Below are 16,594 nucleotides of genomic sequence, written 5' to 3'. Positions count from 1 at the left end.
ACCTTCAACTTCTTATTATGATGTCCATTTGACCACTTTCCAGGACTGGTATTATCTTTGGACACCTACCTGGTCTTGAGCCCAGTCTGCACATTATCTTGCAGGTCTTTCATTCGTTTCCCAGGCTCTCCTCTAGGACCAGTGCTTATCTCCCAGGACAATTGTGTATTAGGACCAATCTCCAGGAATACGGTTTCCTCTGTCACTTTCTGTGGTATCTGTTCCAGAAGCTCCTCTTTTTTTTTGGACCTCCATCCTTCACCAGAGGTTTCCATGTCCCCCTGAGAACCTTCAACTTCCTCCCGTTATGTCATTTGACCACCATCCATCTTCCAGGACTGGCATTTTCTTCTTTGGACACCTAAATGATCTTGAGCCCAGCCCCTGAGGACTCCCATCTGTCCAGCACACCATCCATCTTGAGCCCAGCCCCCGAGGACTCCCATCTGTCCAGCACACCATCCATCTTGAGCCCAGCCCCTGAGGACTCCCATCTGTCTAGCACACCATCCATCTTGAGCCCAGCCCCCGAGGACTCCCATCTGTCCAGCACACCATCCATCTTGAGCCCAGCCCCTGAGGACTCCCATCTGCCCAGAACACCATCCATCTTGAGCCCAGCCCCTGAGGACTCCCATCTGTCCAGCACACCATCCATCTTGAGCCCAGCCCCCGAGGACTCCCATCTGTCCAGCACACCATCCATCTTGAGCCCAGCCCCTGAGGACTCCCATCTGTCCAGCACACCATCTTGCATACATTTCCCAGGCTCTTCTCCAAGACCAACGTCCATCTCCCGGGTCAGTCGTGGATTAGGACCGATCTCCAGGAATATTGTCTCCCTCTGTCACTTTCTGTGACCATTTTATCCTCTCCGGACCTCCATCTTCTTCCAAGGGCCTTCAGTCTCCTCCTGGGTTGTCTATTGGTGATGGGTGGTAACAGTGTAAAGAATGCTCCTGACACAGGTAAGTGACCTCCACTGGCTCCTCCTCTGTCTCCTCTCTCCATGTCATGTGACGTCTCTCTTCTTCCTCCTCTGTCTCCTCTCTCCATGTCATGTGACGTCTCTCTTCTTCCTCCTCTGTCTCATCTCTCCATGTCATGTGATGTCTCTCTTCTTCCTCCTCTGGGCTCTTCATGGCGGATGTTTTGTCTTTTCTCAGATTCCTCCGCATCCCCAACTTCGCCTTCTCTGTACAAACCCCACCAAAGCCCTTCACAGACCCCCAGGGAGGAACTTTTCTACACACCTGTGGCCAGTCCTGAGCGACGCCTCGTTGACACAGGCCCTGCCCCCGAGGAGCCGAAGGCATCCAGTAATGAGCAGAAATACTTAGAAGGTTGGGGCGCCCCCTTTAACGGAGCGATGGAACAGATTCAGCAGGCTTCCCTCTCATTGGATGAAATGCACAGCCAGTTCCGGGGTCTCCTGGCCTCTGGGAATGGCAGCGATGGGCCCCGGATAGCGGCCTCCGCCATTCGCTGGGAGGCCCGCCTCACAGAAGTCAGAAAAGAACTGAAGTGTGGACTGAGGGAACTCGGGAACCTAAAGGGCCAGTATGAGGCTCTGAGTGCAGGTACTGCGGGGGAGGGGACAATGCTTTCCGCCATCTTCCCTGTGTCCCTCATATCTCTGACCAATCTCCTGTCTCTTCCAGGAAAAATACTGATGGTGGGGGCGGGGAGATCAGATTCCAAGGACACTCAGGTGAGAGATCCACAGCACTACCACCCAGAGGGCTCCACCCTGAACCATACTTCACATTACTCAGCTCCACCCTGAACCATACTTCACATTACTCAGCTCCACCCTGAACTATACTTCACATTACTCAGCTCCACCCTGAACCATACTTCACATTACTCAGCTCCACCCTGAACAATACTTCACATTACTCAACTCCACCCTGAACCATACTTCACATTACTCAGCTCCACCCTGAACCATACTTCACATTACTCAGCTCCACCCTGAACCATACTTCACATTACTCAGCTCCACCCTGAACCATACTTCACATTACTCAGCTCCACCCTGAACTATACTTCACATTACTCAACTCCACCCTGAACCATGTTTCACATTACTCAACTCCACCCTGAACTATACTTCACATTACTCAGCTCCACCCTGAACTATACTTCACATTACTCAGCTCCACCCTGAACTATACTTCACATTACTCAACTCCACCCTGAACCATACTTCACATTACTCAGCTCCACCCTGAACAATACTTCACATTACTCAACTCCACCCTGAACCATACTTCACATTACTCAGCTCCACCCTGAACCATACTTCACATTACTCAGCTCCACCCTGAACTATACTTCACATTACTCAGCTCCACCCTGAACCATACTTCACATTACTCAGCTCCACCCTGAACTATACTTCACATTACTCAGCTCCACCCTGAACTATACTTCACATTACTCAACTCCACCCTGAACCATACTTCACATTACTCAGCTCCACCCTGAACCATACTTCACATTACTCAGCTCCACCCTGAACCATACTTCACATTACTCAGCTCCACCCTGAACCATACTTCACATTACTCAGCTCCACCCTGAACTATACTTCACATTACTCAGCTCCACCCTGAACCATACTTCACATTACTCAGCTCCACCCTGAACTATACTTCACATTACTCAGCTCCACCCTGAACTATACTTTACATTACTCAGCTCCACCCTGAACCATACTTCACATTACTCAGCTCCACCCTGAACCATACTTCACATTACTCAGCTCCACCCTGAACCATACTTCACATTACTCAGCTCCACCCTGAACAATACTTCACATTACTCAACTCCACCCTGAACCATACTTCACATTACTCAGCTCCACCCTGAACCATACTTCACATTACTCAGCTCCACCCTGAACAATACTTCACATTACTCAGCTCCACCCTGAACCATACTTCACATTACTCAGCTCCACCCTGAACCATACTTCACATTACTCAGCTCCACCCTGAACCATACTTCACATTACTCAGCTCCACCCTGAACTATACTTCACATTACTCAGCTCCACCCTGAACCATACTTCACATTACTCAGCTCCACCCTGAACCATACTTCACATTACTCAGCTCCACCCTGAACTATACTTCACATTACTCAACTCCACCCTGAACAATACTTCACATTACTCAGCTCCACCCTGAACCATACTTCACATTACTCAGCTCCACACTGAACCATACTTCACATTACTCAGCTCCACTCTGAACTATACTTCACATTACTCAGCTCCACCCTGAACCATACTTCACATTACTCAGCTCCACCCTGAACCATACTTCACATTACTCAGCTCCACCCTGAACCATACTTCACATTACTCAGCTCCACCCTGAACCATGTTTCACATTACTCAGCTCCACCCTGAACCATACTTCACATTACTCAGCTCCACCCTGAACTATACTTCACATTACTCAGCTCCACCCTGAACCATACTTCACATTACTCAGCTCCACCCTGAACAATACTTCACATTACTCAGCTCCACCCTGAACCATGTTTCACATTACTCAGCTCCACCCTGAACCATACTTCACATTACTCAGCTCCACCCTGAACTATACTTCACATTACTCAGCTCCACCCTGAACCATACTTCACATTACTCAGCTCCACCCTGAACCATACTTCACATTACTCAGCTCCACCCTGAACCATACTTCACATTACTCAGCTCCACCCTGAACCATACTTCACATTACTCAGCTCCACCCTGAACTATACTTCACATTACTCAGCTCCACCCTGAACCATACTTCACATTACTCAGCTCCACCCTGAACTATACTTCACATTACTCAGCTCCACCCTGAACCATACTTCACATTACTCAGCTCCACCCTGAACTATACTTCACATTACTCAGCTCCACCCTGAACCATACTTCACATTACTCAACTCCACCCTGAACCATACTTCACATTACTCAGCTCCACCCTGAACAATACTTCACATTACTCAGCTCCACCCTGAACCATGTTTCACATTACTCAGCTCCACCCAGAACCATACTTCACATTACTCAGCTCCACCCTGAACCATACTTCACATTTCTCAGCTCCACCCTGAACCATACTTCACATTACTCAGATCCACCCTGAACTATACTTCACATTACTCAATGGTACTCCTCCACATCACATAAACTGCTCCACCCTGCACGGTACTCCTCCACACCACATAGACTGCTCCCAACTGCATGGTACTCCTCCACACCACATAGACTACTCCACCCTGCATTGTACTCCTCCACATCACATAGACTGCTCCACCCTGCATGGTACTCCTCCACATCACATAGACTACTCCACCCTGCATGGTACTCCTCCACATCACATAGACTACTCCACCCTGCATGGTACTCCTCCACATCACATAGACTACTCCACCCTGCATGGTACTCCTCCACATCACATAGACTGCTCCACTCTGCATGGTACTCCTCCACATCACACAGACTGCTCCACCCTGCATTGTACTCCTCCACATCACATAGACTGCTCCACCCTGCATGGTACTCCTCCACATCACATAGACTACTCCACCCTGCATGGTACTCCTCCACATCACATAGACTACTCCACCCTGCATGGTACTCCTCCACATCACATAGACTGCTCCACCCTGCATGGTACTCCTCCACACCACATAGACTACTCCACCCTGCATTGTACTCCTCCACATCACATAGACTGCTCCACCCTGCATGGTACTCCTCCACATCACATAGACTACTCCACCCTGCATGGTACTCCTCCACATCACATAGACTACTCCACCCTGCATGGTACTCCTCCACATCACATAGACTACTCCACCCTGCATGGTACTCCTCCACATCACATAGACTGCTCCACCCTGCATGGTACTCCTCCACACCACATAGACTACTCCACCCTGCATTGTACTCCTCCACATCACATAGACTGCTCCACCCTGCATGGTACTCCTCCACATCACATAGACTACTCCACCCTGCATGGTACTCCTCCACATCACATAGACTACTCCACCCTGCATGGTACTCCTCCACATCACATAGACTGCTCCACTCTGCATGGTACTCCTCCACATCACACAGACTGCTCCACCCTGCATTGTACTCCTCCACATCACATAGACTGCTCCACCCTGCATGGTACTCCTCCACATCACATAGACTACTCCACCCTGCATGGTACTCCTCCACATCACATAGACTACTCCACCCTGCATGGTACTCCTCCACATCACATAGACTGCTCCACCCTGCATGGTACTCCTCCACATCACATAGACTGCTCCACCCTGCATGGTACTCCTCCACATCACATAGACTGCTCCACCCTGCATGGTACTCCTCCACACCACATAGACTACTCCACACCACATAGACTATTCCACATCACATAGACTGCTCCACCCTGCATGGTACTCCTCCACATCACATAGACTGCTCCACATCACATAGACTGCTCCACCCTGCATGGTACTCCTCCACATCACATAGACTGCTCCACCCTGCATGGTACTCCTCTACATCACATAGACTGCTCCACATCACATAGACTGCTCCACCCTGCATTGTACTCCTCCACACCACATAGACTACTCCACCCTGTATGGTACTCCTCCACATCACATAGACTACTCCACCCTGTATGGTACTCCTCCACATCACATAGACTGCTCCACCCTGCATTGTACTCCTCCACATCACATAGACTGCTCCACCCTGCATGGCACTTCACATTACCCAGAATGCTCCACACTAGAAGTATTCCATAGTAAGTTTTCTCTCACCCCCAGTATAAACTATCAGTGGGGCACACAATGACTTCACAGTCCACTCTGACCAATCTCTGTCTACAGGAGGAGCTCACAGAGGTGCCAAATGTCCCGGAACCCCTGAGACCCTCACAGGAGGACAACAAGGAGAAGGAGAGACTGAGAGGTGAGAGGTCGGATGCTGTGCAGGGGAGGGATGTTCCTCAGGGGAGGATCTACACAGGGGAGGGATGTTCCTCAGGGGAGGATCTACACAGGGGAGGGATGTTCCTCAGGGGAGGATCTACACAGGGGAGGGATATTCCTCAGGGGAGGATCTACACAGGGGAGGGATGTTCCTCAGGGGAGGATCTACACAGGGGAGGTTCACTGCAGCAGAGCTACTCTGTAAGGGGTAGGGGCTTCACAGGGGAAGCACATTGTATAGGGGTTAAGATCCTTGGGGGAGGGATGCTCTGCGAGAGATACACACCAAGGTGGAGAGTCAGTGATAGGCCTAGATTTGTGTCTTGGCAGGAAATGCACTGTTATCTATAGAGCAGTTCCAGGCAGCTGCAGCCTGAAACATCTGGTCACATGATACTATAATAGTCTGCGTGTATACTCAGTACTGTGCTCTCTCCTCCTAGATCGGGTGTATCAGCTGGAGAGGGAGAATGTCACCCTGACCCAGAGAATCATCGAGCTGCAGGTGAGACGTCTCTGATACCCGTTCTCCATACTACAATACACCCTCCCCACTACAATATACTACAATACACCACCCTCCATACTACAATACACCCTCCCCACTACAATATACTACAATACACCACCCTACATACTACAATACACCCTCCCCACTACACTATACTACAATACACCATCCTCCATACTACAATACACCCTCCCCACTACAATATACTACAATACACCACCCTCCATACTACAATACACCCTCCCCACTACAATATACTACAATACACCACCCTCCATACTACAATACACCCTCCCCACTACAATATACTACAATACACCACCCATTATATTACAATACACCACCCTACATACTACAATACACCCTCCCCACTACACTATACTACAATACACCACCCTCCATACTACAATACACCCTCCCTACTACACTATACTACAATACACCACCCTCCATACTACAATACACCCTCCGAACCACACTAAACTACAATACACCATCCTCCATACTACAATACACCACCTTCCATACTACAATACACCACCCTCCATGCTACAATACACCCTCCCTACCACACTATACTACAATACACCATCCTCCATACTACAATACACCCTCCCCACTAAACTATACTACAATACACCACCATTTATACTACAATGCACCACCTCCATACCACAGTAATATACCACCCTCCATACTACTGTACAATATACTCACCCTCCAGGGCTTTTTTCTCAGAAAATAGGTGCTGGAACTCAACCACGACCCCCAACCCCCCCCCCCCCCGCAACCCCAACCCCAACCCATACACACCAACCCCCCCCCCCAAACCATACACACCAACCCCCCCCAACCCCAACCCATACACACCAACCCCCCCCCCCAAACCATACACACCAACCCCCCCCAACCCCAACCCATACACACCAACCCCCCCCCCCCCAAACCATACACACCAACCCCCCCCAACCCCAACCCATACACACCAACCCCCCCCCCAAACCATACACACCAACCCCCCCCAACCCCAACCCATACACACACCAACCCCCCCCCCCCCCAAACCATACACACCAACCCCCCCAACCCCAACCTGTACACACCAACCCAACCCATACACACCAACCCCCCCCAAACCATACAAACCAACCCCCCAACCCATACACACCAACCCCCCCCCCCAACCCATACACACGTACCCCCCCCCAAACCATACACACCAACCCCCCAACCAATACACACCAACCCCCCCCCCAACCCATACACACGTACCCCCCCCCAAACCATACACACCAACCCCCCCCCAACCCCAACCCATACACACCAACCCCCCAACCCATACACACCAACCCCCCCCCCCCCAACCCATACACACCAACCCCCCCAACCCCAACCCATACACACCAACCCCCCCCCAAACCATACACACCAACCCCCCCCCCCCCAACCCCAACCCATACACACCAACCCCCCAACCCATACACACCAACCCCCCCAACCCATACACACCAACCCCCCCAAACCATACACACCAACCCCCCCCCCCTCAAACCATACACACCAACCCCCCAACCCATACACATCAACCCCCCCAACCCATGCACACCAACCCCCCCCCCCCAACCCATACACACCAACCCTCCCCCCCAGCCCCAACCCATACACACCAACCCTCCCCCCCAGCCCCAACCCATACACACTAACCCTCCCCCCAGCCCCAACCCATACACACCAACCCTCCCCCCCAGCCCCAACCCATACACACCAACCCCAACCCATACACACCAACCCCCCCAACTCCAACCCATACACACCAATCCGGCCCCCCAGCCCCAACCCATACACACCAACCCCCCAACCCATACACACCAACCCCAGCCCCAACCCATACACACCAACCCCAACCCGTACACACCAACCCCCCCCCAACCCCAACCCAAACACACCAACCCCCCCCCAACCCCTACCCATACACACCAACTCCCCCCCCCAACCCATACACACCAAACCCCCCCCAACCCCAACCCATACACACCAACCCCCCAAGCCATACACACCAACCCCCAACCCACACACACCAACCCCGACCCATACACACCAACCCCCCCCCCAACCCATACACACCAACCCCCGCCCCAACCCATACACACCAGCCCCCAACCCATACACACCAACCCCCCCAACTCCGACCCATACACACCAACCCCCCCAACCCCAACCCATACACACCAAACCCCCCCCAACCCCCCCCAACCCCAAGCCATACACACCAACCCCCCCCCCAACCCCAAGCCATACACACCAACCGCCCCCCCAACCCCAACCCATACACACCAACTTCCCCCCCCAACCCCAACCCATACACACCAACCCCCCCCCACCCCAACCCAAACACACCGACCCCCAACCCATACACACCAACCCCCCCAACCCCAACCCATACACACCAACTCCCCCCCCCAACCCATACACAACAACCCCCCCCCCAACCCCAACCCATACACACCAACCCCCCAACCCATACACACCAACCCCCAACCCATACACACCAACCCCCCCAAACCATACACACCAACCCCCCCCCCCTCAAACCATACACACCAACCCCCCAACCCATACACATCAACCCCCCCAATCCATGCACACCAACCCCCAACCCCAACCCATACACACCAACCCATACACACCAACCCCCCCAACCCATACACACCAACCCCCCCCCAACCCATACACACCAACCCCCCCCCCAACCCATACACACCAACCCTCCCCCCCCAGCCCCAACCCATACACACCAACCCTCCCCCCCAGCCCCAACCCATACACACCAACCCCAACCCATACACACCAACCCCCCCAACTCCAACCCATACACACCAACCCCCCAACCCATACACACCAACCCCCCCCCCAGCCCCAACCCATACACACCAACCCCAACCCGTACACACCAACCCCCCCCCCCCCAACCCCAACCCAAACACACCAACCCCCCCCAACCCCTACCCATACACACCAACTCCCCCCCCCCAACCCATACACACCAAACCCCCCCCAACCCCAACCCATACACACCAACCCCCAACCCACACACACCAACCCCGACCCATACACACCAACCCCCCCCCCCCAACCCATACACACCAACCCCCCGCCCCAACCCATACACACCAGCCCCCAACCCATACACACCAACCCCCCCAACTCCGACCCATACACACCAACCCCCCCAACCCCAACCCATACACACCAACCCCCCCCAACCCCAAGCCATACACACCAACCCCCCCCAACCCCAAGCCATACACACCAACCGCCCCCCCAACCCATACACACCAACTCCCCCCCCAACCCATACACAACAACCCCCCCCCAACCCCAACCCATACACACCAACCCCCCCCCCCCACCCCAACCCAAACACACCGACCCCCAACCCATACACACCAACCCCCCCCAACCCCAACCCATACACACCAACTCCCCCCCCAACCCATACACAACAACCCCCCCCCCCAACCCATACACACCAACCCCCCCCCACCCCAACCCAAACACACCGACCCCCAACCCATACACACCAACCCCCCCCCACCCCAACCCAAACACACCGACCCCGAACCCCAACCCATACACACCAACCCCCAACCCATAGACACCAACCCCCCCCCACCCCAACCCAAACACACCAACCCCCAACCCATATCAGATGTTTTGCTCTCCTTGGATGGTGCTCAGTGTTGTATCAGATGTTCTGCTCTCCTTGGGTGGCGCTCGGTGTTGTATCAGATGTTCTGCTCTCCTTGGATGGTTCTCAGTGTTGTATCAGATGTTCTGCTCACCTTGGATGGTGCTCAGTGTTGTATCAGATGTTCTGCTCACCTTGGATGGTGCTCGGTGTTGTATCAGATGTTCTGCTCACCTTGGATGGTGCTCGGTGTTGTATCAGATGTTCTGCTCTCCTTGGATGGTGCTCGGTGTTGTATCAGATGTTCTGCTCTCCTTGGATGGTTCTCAGTGTTGTATCAGATGTTTTGCTCTCCTTGGATGGTGCTCAGTGTTGTATCAGATGTTCTGCTCACCTTGGATGGTGCTCAGTGTTGTATCAGATGTTCTGCTCTCCTTGGATAGTTTTCAATGTTGTATCAGATGTTCTGCTCTCACTGGAAGTTTCTCAGTGTTGTTTTAGATGTTTTGCTCTCCTTGGATGGTGCTCAGTGTTGTATCAGATGTTCTGCTCTCCTTGGATGGTGCTCAGTGTTGTATCAGATGTTCTGCCCTTCTTGGAAGGTTCTCAGTGTTGTATCAGATGTTCTGCTCTCCTTGGATGGTGCTCAGTGTTGTATCAGATTTTCTGCTCACCATGGATGGAGTTCAGTGTTTTATCAGATGTTCTGCTCTCCTTGGATTTGGATGGAGTTCAGTGTTGTATCAGATGTTCTGCTCTCCTTGGATGGTGCTCAGTGTTGTATCAGATTTTCTGCTCACCATGGATGGAGTTCAGTGTTTTATCAGATGTTCTGCTCTCCTTGGATTTGGATGGAGTTCAGTGTTTTATCAGATGTTCTGCTCTCCTTGGATGGTGCTCAGTGTTGTATCAGATGTTCTGCTCTCCTTGGATGGTGCTCAGTGTTGTATCAGATTTTCTGCTCACCATGGATGGAGTTCAGTGTTTTATCAGATGTTCTGCTCTCCTTGGATGGTGCTCAGTGTTGTATCAGATGTTTTGCTCACCTTGGATGGAGTTCAGTGTTGTATCCGATGTTCTGCTTTCCTTGGATGGTGCTCAGTGTTTTATCAGATGTTTTGCTCACCTTGGATGGAGTTCAGTGTTGTATCAGATGTTCTGCTCACCTTGGATGGGGCTCGGAAATTTAAACATCCTGAATGCCTGACTTTTATTTCTTCTTCCTCTACAGGGCGAGGTGCAGGATCTGAACCTTCTCCAGTCTGACCTCCGCACCGCTGTAGCTGTAGCAGAGAGATTTCGGGAGGAAGCCCAGGAGAAGCTGGAGAGGAGTGAGAAAGAGAACAAGAGGTTACGAGTTAAGGGGTGAGAATTATGATAGATGGGGTTCTGTGATTGGAGGTTCAGGCTGGACAGGATTTGCATTGAACAGTAGAGTCACATGGCCTGATATAGGATTGGACAGTGTGGAGAGTGTTCTGTGATCTGCTCAGAGGATGGACATAGAGGACGATGTAAATTGTGTAAGATGAAGCAGATACAGACAAAGTACTGAGTGTTCCATTTGTTATATTAAAGGTCAGACACCGTGGACTGGGCTGAGACCTCCCCTGTGAATGGCACTGTCCAAGGATACCGCAGCCTCCCTCGGGGTGTCATCCTCTCCTCGCTGAGGGTTAATGTATGTGCCACTACTTTATCCCCACCTTCATTTTCTTCATGACCCAACTTCCTTCCTAACCCTTAATTCATCCCCTGCCTTCTTCCTTCCCTACTTCCATCTCCCACCTTCCTTCCCTCCCTACCCCCATAACCCACCTTCCTTCCCTTCCTACCCCCATAACCTACCTTCCTTCCTAAGCTTTAATCTGTCCCCTGCCTTCTCCCTTTCCTACTTCCATCTCCCACTTTCCTTCCCTCCCTACCCCCATAACCTACCTTCCTTCCCTGCCTATCCCATAACCTACCTTCCTTTCCTCCCTACCTCCATCCCCCACCTTCCTTCCCTTCCTACCCCCATAACCTACCTTCCTTCCCTGCCTATCCCATAACCCACCTTCCTTCCCTGCCTATCCCATAACCCACCTTCCTTCCTAAGCCTTAATCTGTCCCCTGCCTTCTCCCTTTCCTATTTCCATCCCCCACCTTCCTTCCCTTCCTACCCCCATAACCTACCTTCCTTCCTAAGCTTTAATCTGTCCCCTGCCTTCTTCCTTCCCTACTTCCATCCCCCAACTTTCTTCCCTCCCTACCCCATAACCTACCTTCCATTTCTGCCTATCCCATAACCCACCTTCCTTCCTAACCCTTAATTCATCCCCTGCCTTCTTCCTTCCCTACTTCCATCCCCCAACTTTCTTCCCTCCCTACCCCCATAACCTACCTTCCTTTCCTGCCTATCCCATAACCTACCTTTCTTCCTAACCCTTAATCTGTCCCCTGCCTTCTCCCTTTCCTACTTCCATCCCCACCCTCCTTCCCTTCCTACCCCCATAACCTACCTTCCTTCCCTCCCTACCTCCATCCCCCACCTTCCTTCCCTGCCTACCCCCATAACCTACCTTGCTTACCTCCCTACCCCATAACCTACCTTCCTTCCTAAGCTTTAATCTGTCCCCAGCCTTCTCCCTTTCCTACTTCCATCCCCAGCTTCCTTCCCACCCTACCCCCATAACCTACCTTGCTTCCCTCCCTACATCCATCCCCTACCTTCCTTTCCTGCCTATCCCATAACCTACCTTCCTTCCTAACCCTTAATCTGCCCCCTGCCTTCTTCCTTCCCTACTTCCATCCCCACCTTTCTTCCCTCCCTACCCCCATAACCTACCTTCCTTTCCTGCCTATCCCATAACCTACCTTCCTTCCTAACCCTTAATTCATCCCATGCCTTCTTCCTTTCCTACTTCCATCCCCAGCTTCCTTCCCTCCCTACCCCCATAACCTACCTTGCTTCCCTCCCTACATCCATCCCCTACCTTCCTTCCCTCCCTACACCCATAACCTACCTTCCTTTCCTGCCTATCCCATCACCTACCTTCCTACCCACCACCTTCATTCTTATATCTCCCTCCTTCGCAGGATGGAATTGTGAAGTCCAGCAGCCTCATGAGTGTCCCCCCCAGAGGGTCCTCCCCCCCAGACTCAGGTATGGGTGAGTGTGGCTTGGTGTAGTAGTCTTTTTTCCTTGTTCCCATCCCTCACCTGCTGGTCCTATTCCTGTTTGTGGTATTTCTGGCCCCAGTCCTGCTGTTTCTTTTCCACAGTAGAGACACCATTGTACATTTATGTCTGTCTTTCCTCTGTTAGACGCGGCGTCGGCCCGCAAGGAGCGCAGAGGAAGTCTAGAGACCTTACTGAACCAGTCTAAAGCCACGTAGGTCCTTCGTGTCCCTTAACACCAACCAGTAATCACCGCATGAGATTTCTGATCTCTTATCCGTCTTCTTCCTGCAGAGAGAATCTGACTGAGGACTCTGGATCCTTCCTACGCCGATATGGTGGCTCCAAGAGAGGAGTCTTCCTGCGTTGGGCACAGGACCGTACCTGCGGCTATAAGGTGGGTGAGGAGCTATGATATGTTCTTTGCAAGGGTTGGGATTCTTAGCATAGGGCAGGGTGGAATACTCTGCAGATGTGGTGGTTTTTTTTTATGAGGTCTTCAAGGTCTTCACATCATACAAGCTAACACAAAAAAGGTTCAAGCGCTAATCCTAAATGCAATTTTCCTGTTGTGTCCTGACCTCAAAAGCTGTGAACTAGTAAAAACAGTACATCAAGTGCGCCACTGGCCGCCCAATCCTTAACATGGGATGGTGTATAAAAACAGTTCAAACAAAAAAGAAGGATGGCGCTCTAGCGTGCGCATATAGTTAGTAAAGTTTAAGTAATGACCCCAAAAATAGTCTCATTGTACGCTTTGAAGGTTTAATGAATACACACGGATTAAAATAATTGATCAATAAATATACTTCCAAACCGAACCCTGAGGCCTCTGTATCTCCTTGGGGTGCTGTGGGGATCCCTGATGGTGATCGTGGGACTCCAATAACATCGGGTAACCCAATTGGGAAAAAAGGTGCTCCCTGATGATAGATGTCAACATCCGATGGTAGTGGCTCACACGGTCCTGTGTGCGGACGCTACACTGAACCAGGGCCAATGCGTTGTCTGAAACCGAGTCCTCCGTGAGGTCCGGAAGTGGCGCATGGATGACGTCACCGGAAGTGACCGGAAGTGACGCCGAGGAGGTAAACAGGAAGCCAGGCGGGACGGAGGGAGTATCGTAAGAGCTTCTGAAGAGCTTCTGGTTGCCACAACTACATGTTTCGCTATGTCTAGCTTTGATAAAGCTTCCTGTTTACCTCCGCAGCGTCACTTCCAGTGACGTCATCCATGCGCCACTTCCAGTCCTCACGGAGGACTCGGTTTCAGACAACACATTGGCCCTGGTTCCGTGTAGAGGCCGCACACAGGACCGTGTGAGCCACTACCATCGGATGTTGACATCTATCATCAGGGAGCACCTTTTTTCCCACTTGGGTTACCCGATGTTATTGGAGTCCCACGATCACCATCAGGGATCCCCACAGCACCCCAAGGAGATACAGAGGCTTTAGGGTTCGGTTTGGAAGTATATTTATTGATCAATTATTTTAATCTGTGTGTGTTCATTAAACCTTCAAGGCGTACAATGAGACTATTTTTGGGGTCATTACTTAAACTTTACCATCTATATGCGCACGCTAGAGCGCCATCCTTCTTTTTTGTTTGATCATCATACAAGCTGACCACATCTATTTTTGCAGCATGTGGTCATTACAAACTTCAGCTCTTCCTGGGTGGACGGCATGGCTCTGTGCGCGCTCCTTCACTCCTACCTCCCGCAGACGATTCCCTATAACCAGCTGCGCCCTCTGGAGAAGGTAAGACCCTCATAAATACATTTCACATCTCAGATTTTTGGAAGCTAGAGAACAGGTGAGGCCGTTGGCCATAATAATAAATCCGGTTGCTTCTAAAAGCATGAAACGGGAATGGTTGTGGGGATAGCCGGCATCTCCACCTCTTCTCTGGCCTCTCATAATCCACCCCACTGTTGGCTCCAATTACCAATCTCCTCCTTTTCCTCAGAGGAAAAATCTACAGTTGGCGTTTCAGGTAGCGGAGGGTGTTGGAATCGCCCCTCTCTTGGTAAGTCTTCCTATTATTACCCCACCACCACCGTCCCCCTTTCCCCTTTTCTTCTAATTTGCCCTCTTCTCTTTCTTTCCGGCAGTCTGTAGATCACATGCTCCAGATGCAGGGCCCCGATTGGCAGAAAGTTCTTCTCTACGTTGAATCCATTTACCAGAAATTCGAGGCATGAAGATGGAAATCAATTCCAGATTGTCCACCATGGTCTGCTGGATCCAGAAGATAGACTGATAGCATTTCCTGCTGGATCCTGCTCTGTGATTGGATAGAATTATCTGCTGTGATTGGGTCACAAAGTTCCTTTATTTAAGGAGGCCCCATTCTACATGAAGTACATAATCTCTGTCCGGCCAGGTGAACATTGGACTATGTGATTGGCTGCATTGTTACATTATGATTGGACTTCAACTCTTGGACGTTGTCTGATCAGTATTTCATATTATAGACTGACTACTTCAATACCAGAAATGGTTCTTGTCTCATGTCCCCTCTCTGCATGTAATGTCCCCTCCTCCATGTAATGTCCCCTCTCTGTATGTAATGTCCCCTCTCTGTATGTAATGTCCCCTTTCTTGTCCTGTCGGTCAGATATTTTATATTAAAGATAAAATTATTCCAGGAGGCACTCAGCTGTGTACATACAACATGACAGAATAAAAGATGGTCAATGTCCCAGAAGATGTGTTATGTGAGGTGACATCAATCGGGACAATGATTTGTAGTTGGGTATTGTTCCTTTCAAGGATGTAAGGATCAGGGGAGGTGTCTGTGTACTGGGGGAGAAGGATCGGGGAGATGTCTGTGTACTGGGGGAGAAGGATCGGGGAGATGTCTGTGTACTGGGGGAGAAGGATCGGGGAGATGTCTGTGTACTGGGGGAGAAGGATCGGGGAGATGTCTGTGTACTGGGGGAGAAGGATCGGGGGGTGTATGTGTACTGGGGGAGAAGGATCGGGGGGATGTCTGTGTACTGGGGGAGAAGGATCGGGGGGGTGTATGTGTACTGGGGGAGAAGGATCGGGGGGATGTCTGTGTACTAGGGGAGAAGGATCGGGGAGATGTCTGTGTACTGGGGGAGAAGGATCGGGGGGGTGTCTGTGTACTGGGGGAGAAGGATCGGGGGGGTGTCTGTGTACTGGGGGAGAAGGATCGGGGGGATGTCTGTGTACTGGGGGAGAAGGATCGGGGAGATGTCT

The 16,594-nt window shown here is 51.5% G+C and overlaps 1 protein-coding gene across 1 annotated transcript; it reads left to right on the top strand.

The window, feature by feature from the left end:
• Positions 1-884: 884 nt before the first annotated feature.
• LOC309558882 (uncharacterized protein) lies at positions 885-15,657 on the top strand. The gene is made up of 13 exons (XM_082261972.1): positions 885-968; positions 1,167-1,580; positions 1,662-1,711; positions 5,905-5,986; positions 6,450-6,511; positions 11,437-11,570; positions 11,784-11,886; positions 13,284-13,350; positions 13,512-13,578; positions 13,659-13,761; positions 15,011-15,127; positions 15,336-15,395; positions 15,481-15,657. Exons 1-13 carry the CDS (start codon positions 932-934, stop codon positions 15,568-15,570), a joined length of 1,386 nt encoding a protein of 461 aa, XP_082118098.1. The 5' UTR covers positions 885-931; the 3' UTR covers positions 15,571-15,657.
• The last annotated feature ends 937 nt before the right edge of the window (positions 15,658-16,594 follow it).

This window comes from Pelophylax lessonae (assembly GCF_965119305.1).
Source record: "Pelophylax lessonae genome assembly, chromosome: 6".
Classification (NCBI taxonomy): domain Eukaryota; kingdom Metazoa; phylum Chordata; class Amphibia; order Anura; family Ranidae; genus Pelophylax; species Pelophylax lessonae.
Note: the sequence above shows the minus strand (reverse complement) of the source record. Positions and strands in the feature narration are given on the sequence as shown.